The following is a 21,752-nucleotide window of genomic DNA, read 5'->3' on the forward strand; positions in this document are numbered from 1 at the left end:
ATGGGATGAGTAGAGGGAGATGTCAGGGGTGACAGGGTAGCTGCTGTGCAGCCCACTGGTGTGTGTGTTGGGTAATTTGCGATGTTCCTTCTGGAGAGGATGCTGGAAGCCTAGTTCCTGGGCGCTCCTGATTCTGATTTGGTATGTGATGTGTGTGGGGTCTTTGAGTAGTTCATGAGTTGATGATATTTTGGATTTGGAGATAATACTGGAATGGTAAGGCTTGGGAGTACTTGGGTAAATGTATTTTGCATGTGGGAAGGACAAGAATTTGGGAGATCAGAAGTGGACTATTGTGAGTTTAATTGCTTCTCACCCCCAGAAAAATTATGCTGGCATCCTAACCCCGAATACTTCAGAACGTGACGTGATATGGAAAGAGTCTCCAGAGTGGTAATCAAATCTAAACGAGGTGATTAGAGTGGGCTCCAATCCAGTATGACTGGAACCCTAATAAAAAAAGGGGACATATGGAGACAGAGTCCCTCTCAAGAGACTACCAGGTCAGAGCATGAACTACTTCTGGAACCATGAAGATTGGGGAAAACAGGAAGATTGTGAAGCCAAAAAGTCCCAGATCTAAATTCTCACTCCCATTGTCCTGTGACCTTGGGAGTTCAGTATGTGAGAAGGGGGCCCCTCTAAGACTGCATGTAAACCATACAGCACAGTATAACAAGCAGGAGTGCTTATTGTCACTTATTGAAACTGCTGTGAGCAGGGCTGCCCATAGCCCATAGCAACTCTTCCACCTGAGTTGCTTTTCCCTGTGGTGCCACTACTTATCACCACTCATGGACTTTAAAACTGGAAGAGCTTGTGGGGGCTCTGTGTTCACCCCTGAGTATTGCAGGTCTGGAACTTGAGGTTCAGAGAAACAGGTGACTGTGTAACCTACCTTGCTTGCCCTCCCCTGAGACCTCAGAGCAAAGCCAGGTGCATTCTCCAGAGGCCATGTTACATTGGTTCACAGTGGGTTTCTGTCATGCCTTTGAGGAACTCTCTGGAAGATGTGAACAAAACATTCTTTATTTGTTTATTTATTTATTTAGGATTAAACATTCTCACTGCCATCCACTCCCATTTAATCAGCTTCCTGATCATCTGGGATGACCCATGCCTTGTTTAACATTGTTGGACCAGGAGGAGGGAGGCAGCTTTGGGAAAAAGCACTGCCTGAAACAGAGTTATGGCAGGAGGAAGGGCCCCATCTTTTTTTGCCACCACCAGAACTACAGGTTTTGACACCTCCACTCACATGGCCCCTTTCTGTTTACAGTCCCCTCTGGGGCCCAAGTCTCATCTGACTAGAATCTCGTCAGGGGTTTAACCTGCTGTTACCTCAGGCCTGTGAAAACACACACACACAAAACACCTTTTAAAGCTACCAAACTCTTTGATTTTTTTTTTTAAGATTTATTTATTTATACAAGCACTGGGTATAGTCAGAAGCACGGGAGGGTGAGAGAATTCACCAGAGCAAGAGCAGGGAACAGAACAGGCAGACTGACAAAATACACTGTGGGAGCAACGGGTGCAGCAGGAGAGGTCTACGTGCCATGTGGGACCCTCACTGGGGCTGGGGATCGAACCAGCGCTGCAGAGGCTGCGGGCAGCTTCACAGCCCAGTGCTCAACTGCTGCGCCACCACGGGAGGCCACAAACTCTTTGATTTTATACTTAATAATATTGTAAGCATACAGCTCCAAGAGCTCTCAGAAATATATTTGAATAACTTCTACACCAACCTCAAAAAACCAGGATAAGCCCTCCTCTGAATAACCTCTGTGTACCACTCTGGGCCTGTGAGTACAAAAGTCCTTTACTGTTGATGGAAACAGCTGACAGGGAGAAGGCACAGCATCAGACAGAACACATGGGGTCATGGTGGCTCTGGATCTTGAGTATATTTGGCCATAACAGGGAACATTTAATGCACGGCCTGGTCTATGTCAAAGGCTCACATGTCATAACCATTCAAGTGAAAATAGCAAAAGACCTGAAAGTGTCTTTAGTTCTAGTTCTAATCATCTTGCCTTTCCTGATTGCCCTCTTTGCTGTCATGCTTCAGAAGACAAAAAACTTGAGTTCTCTGTGTCCTCCTCATCTTAAGTTCCATTTAAGTTGAGCCAAGAGAAATTCGACCCATGTTGCTTCAGACCCATGTTGCTGCTGCCTGTCCCTCCTGTCACCTCATAGCCTCAGAGACATATTGGTTATATCACCAAGTTGGGTCACATTCCAAGGAGAGTGGAAGTTCCTTCAGCCTGCTGGTTCGCAAGCCTGACTTGACTAGAAGGGTGATGATTGGCTAAGTATGGGAACAAGTGACCAGGGTCCCCCTCAAATTACAAAGGAAAAACCTGAAGCTGCACATGGTTATATGAGTTACCCAAGGTCATACTGCTAGGTTTGCCCAAGGTCACACCATTAGACTTGTTCAAGGTCAGACACTAACTCTCAGTAGCATGCTGGGATCCAGAGCCCGGTGTTCTTTCCTTTTAACTGTCCTCTTTGCATCCTCACTGCTGCTTTTCATGTAATTCCACCTTTTCTAGCAATCTCTTCCATTTTTCCTCCTCTTTATCTCCTTTCCTTTCCATACTAATTTTTCTGCAGGACTGACTTATCATAGAATGGGCAGTATCTGCACAGGATGCCGTGAAGGTCATTTAGAAACCCCTTCTCTCCTTGCACGCTAGCACTCCATGCCCTTCACAGCCCATTGACCGGAAACTTCATTATTATTGACAATTCATTGTTAAAATACCACACCACTGGTTGGAGGAATGTTTTAAAGCACAGCTAGCCTTGAACAACATGGGTTTGAACTGCAAGGGTCCACTTACACATGGATTGTTTTTGTAAATGGTATAACCTCAGGTATCAAACACATAGTAAATGGTATAACCTTAGGTATCAAACATATAGTACAGGTCTGTTAATAATATGCTCTCTGTTTATGATTTTCATTTCTCTAGCTATCTTTATTGTAAGATAAATATAATACAACATGCAAAATATGTTCTCATATTTATGATTTTGGTAAGGCAGTGAATTGATATAACCATCAATAGCAGGCAGTGAATTAAATTTCAGGAGAATCTAAAGTTGTATGTGGGTTGCTAACTACACAGGTGGGTTAGTGCTCCTAAGCTCCATGTTATTCAAGGGTCAACTATATTGTCGCCCACTTTATCAAAAAGAAATAGTTGAGATGAGGCTGTGATAGAAGGAGGCAAGAAGGGACTTGAGGCTACTTGGTGGTGGCTTCTACCACCCTCTCCCCAGTCAGGAACTAGAATGTCAGAAGGATGGAAAGAAAAAACCCAGAAAAGTAAATGCAGGTGTGTCTGGCTAGACTTGTTCGAAGTGCACTAGTCATGTTCTTTGTCATCTCTAGGCCTTTGCCTATGCGGTTCCCTCTGCTTCAAATGCTTTCCTTCCCCTGTCCCTTCCTGAAGCTAACTTCAACGCATCCTTCTGGAATCAGATATCGATTCCTCTGTAGGCTTTTCTGAACCCCACTGCCACTCCCCCGGTGTTGGGCATGTGCTCTTCCTATGTGCTTCTACTATGTTCTGAACATACACTGTCTTAACACTAAGTGCTCTGTGTTATAATTGCTGTCACCTGGGGAGCAGGAGTTCTGCAAACTCAGGATGGAGTTAGCAAAAACAATTTTTTTTTAATGAGTTGAAATCCAAATCCAAGTCCATATTCCACTGACCAGCAGAAAATGTCATTACAGTTAAAATCAGGGCCCTGGCCTTCTTGTTAGGGTCACACAGGAATCTGAAAAGATGATGCTTAGACAACTAGTTTTTAGTGCCTCCGGAAACCCTGGGGCCCGGGATTAGTCCACTCTGCATCCTTATGTGGTCTTGCCACTCTGGACTCTGCCAGGACCAGGCACAGGCCCCATTCATGCAGATATAGATACCTATCTCCTGCTCCCTGAGAGGATACCAGCAATAGATTCTCCATTTCCCCCACTGCTCTGGGCCCCTTGTTTAGACTCTCCAGTGACTACTGACTGTCATCGGACAGAGATGTTCACATTTCTTCTCCTTTAGGTGTTTTCAACACCTTTGAGACAAAGAAATAGGAAATGCCCCAGGCACATTCTCAGAAGAGAAATATCTAGGGAGAACAAACACAAATGATTACCTTAATCAGTCATCTGGCCATGCTTGTTTGGATCCCCAAAGTCCTTCCCAGGACCTAGTATGTGGTCCATGGTATGTGCTTGTAGTGCAGGCAGGCAGGAGGGCAGAGCGGGCAGAGTCCCAGAGCCCTCAGTGGCTTTTTCAGGTTTTTAATGATCTTTCTACAACACTTGTGAGGCAGCCACGTGCAGGATAGGCAAGGGAAGCTGGGGACGGAGAGGCTGATAGGCCTCTGGGCTCTCCAGCAATCTCCTGTGGTCTCTCTGCCACTCTTTGCCAGACCATCTTCTGCCACACTTACATGCTCAGTCTCATAGCTCAGGTGTGCCTACCTATGCATGCCCACACCATACTCAGGTGTTCACCATCAGGCATGCATACCCGAGCCCACATTCCCAAATGCCTCCTGCATTCAAGGCCACAGGTGATAGTCACGGAGGCCAACGGTGCAAAAGCCTGAGCAATCCTCATTTACCCTACAGTGCTTACTGAGGATTTGGGGTGAATAATGCAAGTTGAATCTTGGCTGCCCCAAGGCTACCACTTAGGGTTTTACAGGTTGTGCACTCAATCTTGGTTATTTATTAAGGCAGTTTGCTTAATTAGTAAGAAAAAATGTCTTATAAAGTGTGCTGGAGAGTGTTTTGTAAGGGGCAGTATTTTTCTAATTTGTGCAAAGTCATAAGAGTTAGTGATGGCTCTGACTGAGGTCAACACCTTTTTTCTAAATTTCTTCATTAAATTCCATAATGCAGCGAGTGCAGAAACATAAACAATATGGAGAACTCAAAATCACTGTGAAGTATTTTTGACTTTATTAATTGAATACAAGAATGACATCTAGGGCCTCTCTGGTGACACAAGGGGTTAAGTCCCAGCACTATGAAGCTATCGCAGCCACTGCCAGTAACCCATATGGCACAGCAGACTTTTGTCTTTCCCACTGCTCACCTCAGCAGTGTGTTTTAGTTACTACACCTGTTCTGTTCTCCACTCTGTCTCTGGTTAATCCTCTCATTCCCCCTCAACTCTGGCCTGTACCCAAGTTCTTGTATGCATAAATAAATAAATCTTTAAAAAAAAAGTGACATCTAGAAGCTTAATCTTTTCAGGTGTAAATTCACATGAATTGCAGATGATTAGGAAGGAAGTAAAGAAGGAGAAATCAGATTTAAATCATTGCTGCTCAAAGTTATAATCAAAAACAATATGCAAAAGTCATTAATATGTCTGCATAACTTGGTAGCTATTTGTGACTGAGTATTTGTGGCTGTTTATAAGTAAACTGTTCCAAAATCTAGTGGTTTTTAAAAATAAAGTTTGTCTTCATCTCTTTTTGATGCAATTTGAATCCACACTCCTTATTTTGTCTCCAGTAATGATTAAAAGTAAGTTTTCCTCCAACCTGACTAGGTAGCTTGTATCGATATGGAGACAATTATCAAAGGACACATTTGTACTTTTAAATTTAAAAACAAACAAACAAACAAACAAACACAACTTTCCCTTTGTTTTTATTTTTACAGATCATGTGGCCAAGGAGCCTGTGGAAGACACAGACCCTAGCACTTTATCCTTCAACATGGTAGGTTTCAAGTTTGACCTTCATGGGGATGTGTATGGTCAGGAATGGACACAGTGCAGGTTTTCTATGATCCTGCAGACAGGGTAAAGGAGGAGTCAGAGTCCTCAGTGGTTTTGCAGGTTTTTATTGGGATTACCAGGTACTCGGCAGGCAGGGGGCTGGGAGGCCCAGCAGGTCTTCACTCTGGGCTCTCCGGCCTTCTCTCGGTTTCTGCATCTCTTGCTTCTCTTGCTTCTCTCTTGGCTTCTGTTTGTACTTGGCTTCTTTTTCGGCTTCTACTGGCGTCCCCATGATACCACCCTTAAAAGCACAGTCTCAGCCCAGGTGAATCCCATCTACCTATGCCCACACCCTACTCCAGGTGCCCGCCATCAGGCATGCATTCAAGACCACAAGGATCCATCATATATCCTGATGGCAGGAGGGCAGAAAAGCCTGACATTTTTTCTTACCCTACAGTCCACCCCCTCAGGGTTTTCTGCCATACAATCTACATATATACAATTTTCTTAGCAAACATAAACAATGCAGCCATGGCCCACAAAAGCAAATACATCACAATATAACAACAAAATACAACAGAACACAAATAAGTCCAAGCAGGGCACCAACCTAGTGGCAAAAGACAATTATTGGTACCAGCAGATGAGCCACCAAATCTGCTGCCGAAGGCACTGCTCATACGAGGGAGGGGAACCACTCACGGCATCTATTATATCACACCAGGAGCCGTCAGGCTTCCTGGCCTTCTCTGGCTGTAGTCTCGGCTACAAGCCACACACCGCATCCACCCCCAGGACGCACTCACTCTGGGATTGGCGATTCTATTCTGTTGGGGGTAATCGCCAACCCTCAGGGTTTCTGTCTGCAGTCGCTCCAACACTCGGCCTTCATAGCCACCAATGCAACTCGCAGACCCCTGCACTCAGGCCAACCCACTGCACAAGCACATGGGTCGGGGATCCAAACTCTACATTCAGCTTGGGCTCCACCCCAAGCCACGTTCCCCACCTGTCCCCCAAGGACGGGTTCCTCAGCTCCTCACCCTCACCCAAGAATGAGCAGGGCATCACCCACAGGTGATTTTAAGAGACTCACTGGTCTTCAGCATACTCAGGCTGCTTAACAGCCACTCAGGGCTTCTCAAACTTAGCATTAGTACCAGCTTTTGCCTTCTCAGCTGGCTTTTCTCCTCCGCCTGGATGCTGGGCATACACAGGCTGCTTTTGGCCATCCCACTGGCCACCCCCAGATTCCCAAAAGAGCATAACCTGCCAAGGTCCTCTGCCTTCTGGCGGGATTGTCAGTCCAAGTCCATCAGTCCAAATCTGTTGGCCTCTCCCTGCATCACACTGGCGAGCTCCGAATCGTGGTTCTCTCTTCGCCAATGATTCCTGCTGCCTCAGGGGTCGTTGGCTGGTCCTCTCGGGTGTCTCCTTCATGAGAGGTCTCGTCCTGCAGCACCGGACCTTGTCCCTCTCCTGTGCCACCATAACGCCTCCAGTGTTGTCACAGCCAAACACAGTCTGTTACTCCTTAGTCCCTCCAGGTCTTTGGAGGGCTCCATACCCATCTGCACGGAACATCTTGCCGACTTATGCCAATTGTAGGGTCAGGAAAGGACACAGTGCAGGTTTTCTATGATCCAGCAGACCAGGTAAAGGAGGAGTCAGAGGCCTCAGTGGTTTTGCAGGCTTTTATTAGGATTACCAGGTACACGGCAGGCAGGGGCGCTGGGGGGCTGGGAGGCTGGGAGGCTGGCAGGCCTCCCAGCCCTCAGCAGGTCTTCACTATGGGCTCTCCGGCCTTCTCTTGGTTTCTGCTTCTCTTGCTTCTCTCTCGGCTTCTGTTAGTACTTGTCTTCTTTTTCGGCTTGTACTGGTGTCCCTGTGACGCCGCCCTTAAAAGCACAGTCTTAGCCCAGGTGAATCCCATCTACCTCTGCCCACACCCTACTCCAGGTGCCCGCCATCAGGCATGCATTCAGGACCGCAAGGATCCATCATCTATCCTGATGGCGGGAGGGCAGAAAAGCCTGACATTTTTCCTTACCCTACAGGATGACTCTTATTTTTGTTTGTTTCTCTTTTGTTATTATTTCACATTCTCATTGCTCAGTAATTACATGAAGATCAGAAATCCCAAAATGATATTTTCCCGAGATAAATTTTTTTCACCATGTGTAGAGGCTGGAAAGGACACAGTGCAGGTTTCCTGATCCCATGCAGACCGGGTAAAGGAAGAGTCAGAGTCCTCAATGGGTTTTTTGCAGGTCTTTTATTGGGGTCCACCAGGCATATGGCAGGCAAGGGTGCTGGCTGGGGGGCTGGGAGGCTGGCAGGCCTCCCAGCCCCCAGCAAGTCTTCACTCTATCTGGGCTCTCTGGCGTTCTCTGCTTCTGCTTTGGCTTCTCTTTCAGGTTCTACTGCTGCTGCTGCTACTGCTGCTGCTGGCTGGGGCTGCTGGTGTCCCCCCGTGACACCGCCCTTAAAAGCAGTCTTAACTCAGCTGAATCCCATCTACCTATGCCCACACCCTATTCCAGGTGCCCGCCATCAGGCATGCATTCAGGACAAGGATCCATCATCTATCCTGAGGGCGAAAGGGCAGAAAAGCCTGACATTTTCTTTACCCTACACCATGGTATTCTCTATGACATAATAAACTTTGGGTTTCTCTAGGCTGAAAATAGTATTAGAATGTTCTTGTTATATACACACCAGAAGTGATTTTCATAGATCATGTAAGATCTTTATTGTCTGTTTTTGATACTATCTATTTCTGATTTCCCCATCTTCAAAATATCTTCAAAATATCTGTGAAATTGGAGGGGAAAACTAGGACTAGCTTACAATACCCTAACACTGCTTACATGCCAGCAGGGCACAGATTATTTGATTTATCTCCACTATCACCTTTAATCCCTATGACAAGCCTGTAAGGTAGGTGCTGCCCATTTGACAGATGAATAAATGAGTCACAGGGGATGAGATAAGTTATCCCACTTGGAAACAGCCTAGATGGGATTCAAACTCAGCTGCTGGCTAAGTCCCTGCCCACTCCACCCCCACTGCAGCCATGGAGGCACAGCTGCTGCTTTAAGCTTTACCAGAGATATCACATACATTTTTTCATCTTCCAGATAACCTGTGAGTTAGTGGGACAGATATTTTTACCCCCATTGTACAGATGAGAAAATGGAGGTCAACTGAAGAGGAGCTCTGTTCTACTACACATATTGCCTCTTATATAAGATCAAATAAATGCCTTTAACACCATTACATGTGTTCCTATGCATAGAGTGTGAGACACATAGCTTTTTCAGTGTTTTGAGGATATGATCTATTGAGTCATGAAGCATTCTGATTAACTAATTTAGCTTAGCCTGACATAAAATACACTTAACAATACATTTCAGTGTCTGTAAGCCTTTCGTCTTGAGCTTTGTCTTTAAATCTCAAGTGCGTAACTGAGGAAGTAGACAAGCACTTCAAAAGAGCCTGGTAAGTGTATTAGTGTAGGAGTAGATCTTGAAAACTTGAGGTGTTTGTTCTGTGACCTTTAGTTTCCACTGCACAGTTTGATTAGTATGGACAGTGTAGGGTTCAAGCTTTGATGCACGAAAGTTAATTTGAAAAAGTCCCCTGTCTCTGAATTCTCATACAGACAATGCAGGAGGCCGCTGTGATCATTTCCTATTCTTCCCTCTAAAGTCTTTGGTTTCTAAGAAGTTCACTCTCTCCTTTCCCTGCCCACTGCCCCACCTGTGATTCTCTTGGTTTCCCACTCACTTCCCTGACACCAGGTCTCCTTCTTGTGGATCATTTCTTCCTCTCCCCTTGGGTCTCTAATCATTTCTCTAGTTGGGGGATTTCCCCACACCTTCCCTGGATCAGTTTGCTAGAGCTACTGTAACAAAGTCCCACCTACTTGGTGACTTAAACGACAGAAACATACTCACATTTCTGGAGATTAGAAATCTGAAGACCAAGTGTCTGCTGGGCCATGCTTCCCGTGAAACCTGTAGGGAAGAACATTTTCTTGTCTTTTCTACCTTTTGGTGGTTGTCAGCAATCCTTGCTGTTCCTTGGCCTGTACCTGCATCACTCCATTGTCTCCCTGCATTGCCACATGCTTATCCTTTCCCTCTGTGTGTGTGTCTTGGTATTTCCTCTAAGGAGAGTCATATTGGTCTAGGGTCCTCCTCTACTCTAGATGGCCTCATCTTAACTAAGTATCCTATTCCTTTTTTAAAAGTAATTTATTTATTTATATATATTTTACATCATTGTTCAATTTTTTACAGTGTTTGCTTTCATTTCTCAGGTGTAGTCCCTATAGAATTTCCACCACCAATTCACCTGTGCACCTGTTTTACTTCCTTGTTAGTGTTTTGACAGTATAGGGTTCCCCCCTCAGGTGTAGTTGCAGTAGCCTTCCCCCCACCAAAGCTCCCATAGTCCTCCACCATAGTCCATTGTGCTCTCCCCTGTCCCTGTACACATCCCTTTCTCTCTCCTCTCCCTCTCTGGATGCCTCAGATATATGCTCACCTTTTAAGAGTTGGCCCTAAAGTTTGTCTTTGACCCTTTGTTTGGTTTCTCTATACTCCACATGTAAGTGTCACCATCTGGTATTTATCTTTCTCTTTCTGGATTATTTCACTGAGCATAATTCCTTCCAGTTCCATCCATTTTGCTGCAAATGACATGAGTTTGCCTTTTTTGATTTGCTGAGTAGTATTCCATTGTGTATATATGCCACATCTTGATCCACTTCGTAAAGACCCTATTTCCAAATGAGGTCTCATTTTGAGGCACTGGGGGTTATGGCTTCAACATATCTTTCAAGGGAAACACAGTTCAACTCATAATATTGTTGCTGCTTCCAGGATTAACTATATACAAGTGACCCCTGCTTTTTAAAGTTCACATTACTCCTCTTTGCTTTTGTGAAAGACCTACATTAGTCTCTGTTTTCAGTAGCTGAAAAAAAATTTCAAAGATAATTTTCATTTTTCTAGCAAAAGGGAAAAATCTGAAACAGCAATAAGCCTTTTTTTTTTTAAATTGTTTGCAGTAGGCATTCCAGAGCAGCATGCACCTCAAGCAAAGCGCGCCACCGCCATGCTCTTTCCCTGAGAACTACTTTTTGCAGGCTCTGCATTTATCCTATTATTCCTGCTTTTACTGTATGCTAGTATTATTTTAGGTTCTCTGTTATTTGGTATGATTTTAGGTCTGTGAGCACTTTTCCATATAAGTGAATCATAAGTGTTTCTTTACTTTATGCTATTTCGGCTTACAAAAAGCCTTCATAGGAGCGCTTTACTTCTGGATAGCAGGGGAAACCTGTACTCCTTGATATGGCAGGTGAAGCCCTCTATGAAGACCTTCTTTCATAGTCCCCCAATGAGCCAGGTGTGGGTATCTATTTGCTTTTCCTCAAATATCCCATGCACTCTTACCTTCTTAAGATACTGTTAGCTCTCATCCCTCTTACAAGGAAAATCTCCCTGTCTCCTTTGTGAATGAGCTCCCACACGTCCTCCTACCCAAGGTCAAGCATCCTCTGATCTATGAAGCCTTCTTTGCCTTGTCTTGGGAGCTTCAGGTGCTCCCTTTTCCATAGTCCAGTCCCTACTTTTTATCAGACAGTGCTTGTTTGTTTGCTTGCCTGACTTTCTGCAAGACTGTGGTGACCATCTTCTCATATGCAGAGCTGGGCACAAGACAAACAGCAATAGATGGCCCAGATACATGTTGAATGAGCCAAGCTTCCTGCAATCCGAGAATGACACCTCACCTAAGTCCCTTTGCCTCACTTCCAGAGTTTCCATATAAACTGACCCCATCATTTCATAGTCAGCCCTGTCTTCCTCCTTCCACCACCCACATGCAGCTTTGCTTCAGGCCAACTGGTCTACACCTGCCACACTTCAGCCACCTGGCCTTGCACCTCTGTCACCACCACCTTCAATTACTATGCCTTTTCCTCTCAGCCTCCTGTAGGCTTAGTTCCTCTCCAGGAACCTGTGCTTGCTCCACTGTTTGTTCACCCATGCAGAATTTTGGTAGATGTTTAATTAATACTGCATCAGAATCTAGAGATGCAAAGAGTCATTGTCTCTTCTCTCAAAATCCTCAAGAGGCTAGCTGAGGAAATACACAAGTACTTTAAAAAGAGCCTGGTAAGTATATTAGTGTAGGTATGCTTTCAATGTTTTGGAGAGACTGTCAAGAAAGGTTTAGCTTGGAGAAAAACTATTTGACTTTTAATTTCTGTCTGACTGATAATTGATTTCTTTTGTAGAAGGGCTTGGAGCATTCTAGAGTTTCCGAAACTTTACATCCCAGCTACAATGAAACTCCAAGGAAAGACATTTTAAACAAAATCTTTGCTTCCACATTTGTTTCTTTTTCTCCTCTGTCAGAGGAGGACATGCCTAAGACCTAAAGGGGGGCAGTAGGAAGGTGCAGCTTTCTTCAGGATGTAGAGGAGTGGACCAAAGGCCCACATACAATGGGGAGTGGGAACTAAGCAGAAGTGGGGGGACAGGACAGAGAAACTGGGCACACTCTCAATATCCTATGTAACTCTTCAGAGAATGACTACATTATTTAACTACATTTCTGGTCTAGCAATTTTTTAACCTGGAGGAAAGGTTTCCAGAATATTAGATAACCTGCATGTTTGTAGATAGCAACAAAGAAGTAAGTGTGTAAGAGCTTTTGCTGTCTTGGAATCCCTCTAATAGCACTGTCATCAGTGAACGCATTGAGCTGTGCAGAGTTGTATGTAAACAAGAAACAATCAGAATATCTTTGTACAATCAATAGATAGTTAACCTTTCCTGTCCTGTCCTAGTCAAACCAGGACAGAGTTCTAAGTAGTGAGTAGAGTCCAGAACATATGCTTGTTGACCCAGATGAATATCACAGAAATGGTAAGAAGAAATGTGTTTATCCTCATAACTCATGAAACAAACACTCCTCAAGTTTGAACTGCAGGAAATAGAGAGGGAGAATAACACTGCAGAAAAGAGGAAATGTGGTTCAGTGGTCAGAGTTGAGGAAATTAGGGAGGCTTATTCTTGTTCCAACATTAACTTCTTGTCAACCTTGATTTCATATCTATAAATTGAGAATAAAAACAAACCCTGAGTCAGGTCTATTGAAAAGTCCAAGGTGAAACACAAGGTTTTAAATTAAAATCACGACTTTCCCAAAACAATGCTTTCTTTTTACTTTGATCTTATAATTAACTATCATGTTTTTAAAATAACTGTCATCTTTTGTTGGTTTCTACAGTCAGACAAATATCCCATTCAAGATACGGGACTCCCTAAAGGTATGTACAGTTAATATGTCTACTTGAGCTTGTGATTATTTTAATATCTTGAACAAAGCACTAGTCAGAGTAATTTTTCCTTATTTAAAGTTGTAAAGCAGAAATGTACTGATCATTAGGGCATGGCTTCTCAATGGTTATCTCATGCCATGAGTATTATTACAATCTATAAATTGTTTTACAACAAATGATGCATTAAATTCCTGGTGTTTTTTTTTTTTTATCATTTATCAAATGAAGATAGCCAGGAGTCTGGGTTGCAAGTGAAAGACACCTAACTCAAATCAATTTCCCAAAGGGGGAGCGACTTACTGGTCTAGAGTGCTAGACCAGTATTATATAAAATGACGCTCCAGGCTCAGCCTCTCTATGTTGACTCTTTTCCAGTCAGGCTCCCCCCACACCATGGGAAAGATGATCACCAAGACCTCCGGCTTTACTTGGTGCCACTCAAAATGCTAGAGGACAGGGCCTTTCCTCAGGGCCCATAGCACAGTTTTAGAGACAATTGGGATTTGAGCAATTTTTTTAAAAAAAGATTTATTTATTTATGCATACAAGAACTGGGGTACAAGCCAGAGGTGTGGAGGATGAGAGGATTCACCAGAGACAGAGCGGAGAACAGAACAGGCAGACTGACTGAAATACACTGCTGAGGGGAGCAGCGGGCAAGTCAGGAAAGGTCTGCTGGGCCATGTGGGTTGCTCCCTGGCTGGGGTCAAACTTGTGCTGCAGAGGCTGTGGATAGCTTCATAGGTTGTGTCTTAACCCTTTGTGCAACCAGGGAGGCCCAGGATCTAAGCAATTTGATCATTTGTTTTTTTGAGGGAGTATGGGGGATTTTGGCCAGGTTGAGGTTGAGTTGGGGTGGGTATGAGGTCAGTTCCACCCAAACCATAGGAAAGAGGTTTCTGTTACTAGACAAAGGGGCAAGGTGTGCTTGTAATGTCCCAAAGCAAAACAAACACACAACAACAAAAAGATGTCTTTTTACACAGACTAATGTTTTAAGCATAACGCAGACCCTAAAAGAGGCTAGGCTTAAATTAGCCTTTCTCATTTCCCAGAGAAATCTGCAACGCTATTTATGATGGAGGCTGAGCTGCTGGCTGCCACCTCTGTGCTCTGTAGACAACCCAGAGAGGAGGAGTGGGGTGAGGCGGGGGTGGGGACAATCAGATCAGACCAGCCTCAGAGATGGGAGAGGCCTCTGCTTCCTGGTGAGATAGAACTTCCCAGTACACTCAAATGTGGGTTTCCCCAGTTGTCTTCGTGGTGATGGGTGTCATAGGGTCACCAAATTGGAGGGTTGTGGGCTCCCCTTACAGCCAAACTATGGTTGAATCTGAGGTTCTGCCAAGTCTCCCTTCCTCTCCACTCCCTGATTCACCAGAAGACTCACCAGATTCTCCCTGCTCCCTGAAATTAAACCAGTAGAGTTTCATTCTTCTTGTCTCCTGTGCATGTCCTGGGAGTGGCCGTGGTGTAGGGAAGAGAGAAAGCCAGGTTTGAGCCTAAATCCTGGCTGTACTAGGGGGATGCTTCTGGCAAGCTCACTTTTCTCACCCTCTCCATGAATGACTTCTAAGGGTTGTAAATTCCCCTAATCTATACTTCTCTAGTGCAGCTAGAAAAAGGGAGGTGTAAGGTTGGCATCCAGAAGCAGATGAGAGGCAGTCTTGGGTGGTGATCCTTAGAAGCCAGTGTGAAGTAAAGAATCTTTGGCCAGTGTTTGAAATGCAGATTCTGGGCCCTGCTGCCCTGAAGTCATGATGTGGTGGGTCTGAGGTCTGGACCAGAAACCAGCATTTTAATTTGGACATGAGTGGTTGGGACACAGATCTCACATTGAGAGTTTGTCCAAGAAGCTTTGAGGATTTGGTTTGCTTACCAGTGAACCCTGCAGAAGAGAGAACCAAATTGTGCCCCACTGCTGACTGAGTGGCCTTAGCGATGACTTCACATCCCAGCTCTCAGTCTCCTGTCTGCAGCGTAGGGAGCCCACGTGGTGAAAGAATTCTAGTAGGCACCTAGAATGGTGCCCGGCACATGTGAGCATCAGACAGGTGAAAGGGAGTCTTGCAAAAGAATCATGAAAAAATCAATGCCCAGTATTGTCAAAAGCTTTCATAGCAGACTGACAAAAGTGGAACTTTTAGACAAAGAGAGACGGTGACACTGTCAATGCAATGTCATGGTTCAGCCTAAAGTTTTTTTGCACTCTTAAACGTGATTTCCTGTTTTGAAAGAAAATGATTGTTGCTCAGCAACCTGATAACTACAGTAACTGTCCTATTGGGTTTCTCCTAGAGTTTGAGTTTTACAAAATTCAAATTAAGATGGTGATGAGTTTACAAGTAACACGTGTAATTACAAGTAATTTTACATGAAAGCCATAATCTAGATCTTTTCTCTGTTCCTATACATGGGAAATAGTATTATTAAACCCATAATTTCTTATCTCCAAAGAAATACAGCATCCTATATGTAATGAAACATGTCCAGATGTTTAAAACCTACTCCTAACATTTGTGTTCAATAATGTAACAATTTAACATCTGCTAGTATTTTTTTTAAAATTTAACCATAATGGGGCCAGTATCACCATTAAACATTTATGATAATTTTCTCATTTGATTTTAGGGAAAGAACCTGTATGAATTAGTGAAAAGACTAGTAGATTTTAAAGTAGATGAAATTAACTATATTAAATACAAATTGGGTCTGACATTTATGTGAATTTGGATAGGGGGCTACTTTATTTAATAGAGGAATCATTTATAATTAGCTTGAGCAATTTCCATATGGTTGTAATATGCATAAATTTTTAAAAATTTTAAATTTCTTAACTAAAAATTTTAAACTAAACTAAAAAAATTATTGAAGTAACATTGGTTTATTGGTTTATGATACTAGCCACTCTGAGAATTAGTATGACTTACTTTTTGTGGTGAGGAATCATGTTTTGGTGTTATTCATAATTCTGTGGACTGCTTGTTAGATGCCAGATTTCCGGAGTCTCTGACAGTCCATATTTCTGAGTCTGGAATGGGAGTGAGAAATTTGTATTGTTAACAAGCAGCCCAAGTGAATAACATGCAGGAAGGCCTGGAGAAACATAAATCTAGGACCTCTACTGCTTTGGCTTAAAAAAGAACTTTAGTAAAAAAAAAAAAAAAAAAAAAAAAACAGGTCTTTAGCTTAATTTCTCAGATGATATTATTAAGGGGGGAAGTCCTTCATTCCATTCACAGTTACGTGAGGGGCAATGAAGATAGCCTCTTATTTGAAAAAAATCTAGCAAGCCAGCACATAATAGATGAATGAACGTAAAAAATAAGTAGATGAATCACTTTCTCTTGCAGTCTTAACTTTTGAATGCTGAATTAAATGATTCTCTATTGAGACTTTTTAACTTCAAAAACGTAGGTGAACATTTCTTTCATAACATACTATTTCTATCAATTTTCATGTTAGAGTGCAATGTTGAATTGCACCTGTCTGAGACTAACCTTCACCTGCTTCCATTACTAAGGAAATGCCTGGTGTAAGCTTTTATTGGAGGAGCCCTAATTTATGATGTGCCAGTTTGCAAATAATACCATCAGTAAGATTAAGTAAAATGTATAAATGAGGAGGAATTTGTTGCCTCCAGAAGCCTAAGGGCTATAAGGCTTATATCTGCACTGTAGGTGCCAGGAGGTCAATAGCTATTTATTGCCAGTGTGAGGGATGGAAAGGCCTTTGGGTCATCAAACAATTTTTAGAAATTTAAACAAGGTGGCAGGACCTTGGACTCTGTGTGGGGCACTGGATGTCCCTTTCCTCTGAGCTCATTTGAGACCACGGGTGTGACTAGGCTGAGTGTGTCAAATGAATGTCCTCAGATCAGCATGTCATCTGTGTAATGTCACATGGAAAAAAACTGGATGCAGGGCCTCCCCGGTGGCGCAGCGGTTGAGCGCTGGGTTGCGAAGCTGTGCGCAGCCTCTGCAGCACCGGTTTGATTCCCGGCTGCTCCCCGGCCGCCAGAGGAGGGTCCCACATGGTGCGCAGACCTCTCCTGCCGCCCGCTGCTCCCCTCAGCAGTGTACTTCAGTCCTTCTGCCTGCTCTGCTCCCCGCTCTGGCTCTGGTGAATTCTCTCACCCTCCCGCGCTTCTGACTGTACCCAGTGCATGTATAAACAAAACAAACAAACAAATAAATAAATAAAATAAAACATGCCTCTAAAAAATAAATAAATAAATAAAAATAAAAAAAAAAAAAAAAAACTGGATGCAGTAAAGATCTTGCCTGCAAAGACAATGTGCTATGACAAGGGTGTTAGGTCCCCCATGGTAGCCTGGTCACGAGATATGGTGTCTGGTGTCCCTTTATTCATGAAAGCACACTGTGATTAAGAGGCTGTTGAAATAGTGATGAGTGTGATAGAATATATTAGTGATAGAATATATTAGCCAAATATGTCATAGCAAAATATTTACTAGATGCTGATACTGGGTATCTGCATCTATAATAATAATATTGGGTATGGAGGTCTTAATGGTAGGAGCATTGCATTAAAGACTGCAGTAATGTGGGCCTCCCTGGTGGCACAAGGGATTAAGCACTGCACTCTGAAGCAATCTGTGGCCTCTGCAGCACAAGTTCGATCCCCAGCCTGCCAGGGAGCAACGCACATGGCACAGCAGACCTCTCCTGACTCGCCCACTGCTTCCCTCAGCAGTGTACTTTGGTCAATCTGCCTGTTCTGTTCCCCACTCTGTCTCTGGTGAATCCTTTCACACACACACCCACCCCCCACATGTCTGACCTGTACCCCAGCTCTTGTATACATAAAGAAATCTTAAAAAAAAAAAAAAAAGAGGTCCTCCCCGGTGGTGCAGCGGTTGAGCGCTGGCTTGCGAAGCTGCCCGCAGCCTCTGCAGTGCGGGTTCGATCCCCGGCTGCCAGGCGAGGGTCCCACATGGCGCAACAGACCTCTCCTGCCGCCCGCTGCTCCCCTCAGCAGTGTACTTCAGTCCTTCTGCCTGTTCTGTTCCCCGCTCTGGCTCTGGTGAATTCTCTCACCCTCCCGGGCTACTGACTGTACCCAGTGCTTGTATAAATAAATAAATAAAATCTTTAAAAAAAAAATACATTAAAAAAAAAAAGACTACAGTAATGTACCATGAGGCGCCATTCATTTTCTTTCAGGCTTAAGAACAGGCCAGATTAGGATGGCAAATAGAGAAGCAAAGGAGATAATCACCCCTTCACTAGTCAGGTCTCATATAATAAATTTTGAACTTTGAAAGTCTTGTTTAATTGACATTGGGCCCTGTTAATTACTTTAATGGGGGGAGCTATGGGTCCCAGTGTCTAGTTAATTCCTCTCTGCTACACGTTTAATTTACCATTAATTTATTGAACCAGTGTGCCCATGCCCATTATGGGGTACTCTAGGGCAATGGCCGCTATAGCCATGGGAAATTTAGGCAAAACAATAGTTCTGATGGTGAGACATGCCTATTTGTTTTCTCTTTGGGAACTCCCCTAATATTATGGGGATACCATGTTGACCTTTAGTGCATCTCCAGCTATAACTGTAATTTGAACCTCAGTACTGATCAAGTCCATGAGGTTTGCAATTCATACATTTCAGCAGACATTAAAGTTTATGCAGAACCTTATAGGGTGTGGAGGCTTATCTTTGTGTAAATTATTTCAACAAATGTTGGATTTCTATTCGGGTCATATTGTGGACCTCTGATCAGTTCTTTATTCTTTTCCTTTTGTCTCCTCCTCTGATTCAGGTTTCTATTTTTTTCTCCCATTCTTACACCCCTTTCCTTCACAGAGTATGTGCTTTCTTTATCAAGGTTTGTGCCTTTTCTTTTTTTTTCCTAGCTGAGGAGTGTGATCCAATTACTTTGCCCTGCCCAACAAATTCTGATGTGCAACATCAGGTAAGAATAATTTCAATTATATATTTACCCTTAGGTACATACTAATCCAGCTAGAATTGTTTCAGAATTATCTTATAGAGATTTTACAAATAAAGAATAGGGTTTTTAAATATGATCTTTAAGCATCCCAGCAATGTAGCATTTCTATGCAACTTCTGTGACATCTAATTACTCTAATCCATTCTTAGAAATAATTTATCTATATGCCTCAAACAGAATGTTAGTGATTTATAAAGAAATGTTGCTTTCTTTTGCATGTAGTTAGTATGCTGTGGATGGGAACTTTTTTTAAAAAATTTATTTATTTATGCATACAAGAACTGGGGTACAGGCCAGAGGTGTGGGGGAGGGGTGAGAGGATTCACCAGAGACAGAGTGGGGAACAGAACAGGCAGTGTGACTGAAATACACTGCCAAGGGGAGCAGCGGGTGAGACAGAAGAGGTCTACTGCGCCATGTGGGTAGCTCCCTGGCCGGAGATCAAACTCAGTGCTGCAGTGGCTGCGGATACCTTCATAGGTTGCATCTTAACCCCTTGCACCACCAGGGAGGCTTGGGAACTTTTTTTTTTTAAGCCACAACAAAAGTAGGCAGTTTTATAACATGTTAGTGATATTTTATAACTTTTACTTTTTTCAGATACCAGAAATCAAACTTTAACATTATTTCCATTGCTTTTTTCCAACAAGAAAAAAAAATTTAATGTTTTCTGATTATAAAAGGATGTTACTTTAAATTTTAGATAGGACAAAAATGTATCCTCCAAATTGAGAATTACCCATCATTCCACTGTTCCTTTTTTAAGATACATCCTTCCAGATGCTTCTTTGGATTACTGGGTGCTTCAGTTACTTCTTATTCAGTTAATTTCATTTCACTCACTCAAAGCTCATTAGCAAAATTGCACAATACCTCAACATTTGCTAAACTATATTTAGAGCATTAAATATTTCAAGAAGCATGTCTTGCCCTTGGATCCATCATGCTCCTTCCATAACTCCAACTTAATTTTTAACAAGACAACTTTGAAGTTTCGTGTAGTCTTGCTTTTACAACATCTGTTTGTAATAAATCATTAATAATGATTATTTGGGGATAGTCATTTTTGTAATAAAGTAAAGCTACAAAATGGATGATAAAGCAAGCAATTTTAATTATAAACACAGCTCCTCTGAAAACTGCTATTGGTGTTGCCTTTAATTTTCATTTGGGGGTATTCATTTAACCCATTGTGAATCACATACTCATTCTTCCAGATACTCCACATTTTTCTTAGAATTTCATTCTAATGATTGACTATAATAGTGACCAAATTTAAACTATTTTAATAAACCTAATGTACAATTGTTTTTTTCTCACAATTATTTATTTCTTTAGCAGAGTTTTGCCCCTCGAAATATTTTGTGACATGATATAGATTCCACTGAAGTTATAAAGATGCTTTATTGTTTGCTTGGTTTGCTATTAGGGGTTTTCCAAATTAGGTACAGAATCTACATTAGGATACTGTTTATCGTTTTTTTCTAAATTTAGTGTTTTAGTTCTGGCTATAGCCAATGAAGATTATTCTAAAAGATAAAAAGATATTTGACCACTGAAAACGGGTGGGGGAGGGGCAGTAAACCTTCTTGAGATTTCTTTTAAAATTCTGTTTTGAAGCAGAATGTCTTATAGTCCTTTAAAATATAGGGCTGTACTCAGCTACTGCTGCTGGTTATTTCTTTGTACAATCTCTAGGATTTGTTCTTACCACTAGATATCCAGAAAAATTCTTTGAACCAACTTGGCAGTTAGAACAAAGAAAACTCACTAGGGGAGAAATGTTTAAAAAAGAAAAAACAAACAAAACCTGTCCACACTCCATTTTCTATAGCTCAGACGTTAAAAACAAGCTGAAAATATAATCTTCAGAATATTTAATATTTGTCACTTAGTGATTTTTATCATTTGAAATTAAAATCCACTTCTGTGACTTATTTAAGGTGATTATTGAGAAACAGTGCTTATTGCCTTTCTATTTTTTTTTTTTTTGGTAAAGATTTATTTATTTATTTGTTTATTTATTTATTTATTTATACAAGCACTGGGTATAGTCAGAAGCGCGGGAGGGTGAGAGAATTCACCAGAGCCAGAGCAGGGAACAGAACAGGCAGACTGATGAAATACACTGCTGAGGGGAGCAGTGGGTGTGGCAGGAGAGGTCTGTTGCACCATGTGGGACCTTCACCGGCGGCCGGGGATCGAACCGGCGCTGCAGAGGCTGCAGGCAGCTTTGCAGGCAGCTTTGCAGCCCAGCGCTAAACAACTGCACCACCAGGGGAGGCCCTCTATTATTTTTTATTGCCTTTATTTTTTGACATCTTCCTTTTTATGTTTTGTTAACTTTTCCTTTCTATTGTCTTATGTGTTATATCTACTGATATTTGAAGGTTCTGCTAATGTTCGGGAGTGATAAACTATTTTTGTGACCCATTGGACAGTTGGATCTCAAACTTGTCTCCTTATGAGCCATGTTTTTACTCTCCTCTGCCTCCACATTATTTAACTTAGGTGCATCAATGATTCTGATACACCCTACTCCCTCCCTGCAAATAGAAGGGATAAAGCGGCCAGGGGATAAATACACCTATTCCATAGTAAGGTTGATGCATTTGTCATTTTAGTTTACATCATCATAAATCTACAGTTGAAGTTATTG

The 21,752-nt window shown here is 42.7% G+C and overlaps 1 protein-coding gene across 1 annotated transcript in view; it reads left to right on the forward strand.

Moving 5' to 3' along the window:
• The window catches only part of EDARADD (EDAR associated via death domain), a gene marked incomplete at both ends in the record, with an annotated part of 54,694 nt that overhangs the window by 4,032 nt on the left and 28,910 nt on the right, over positions 1-21,752 (forward strand). Inside the window, 3 exons of the mRNA XM_084254035.1 lie at positions 5,696-5,754; positions 13,065-13,104; positions 18,996-19,054. Coding sequence (XP_084110161.1) covers positions 5,696-5,754; positions 13,065-13,104; positions 18,996-19,054 — 158 coding nt within the window. The remainder of the gene's footprint in view (positions 1-5,695; positions 5,755-13,064; positions 13,105-18,995; positions 19,055-21,752) is intronic.

The sequence above is a fragment of the Talpa europaea genome (genome assembly GCF_964194135.1).
Source record: "Talpa europaea genome assembly, chromosome: 14".
NCBI lineage: Eukaryota > Metazoa > Chordata > Mammalia > Eulipotyphla > Talpidae > Talpa > Talpa europaea.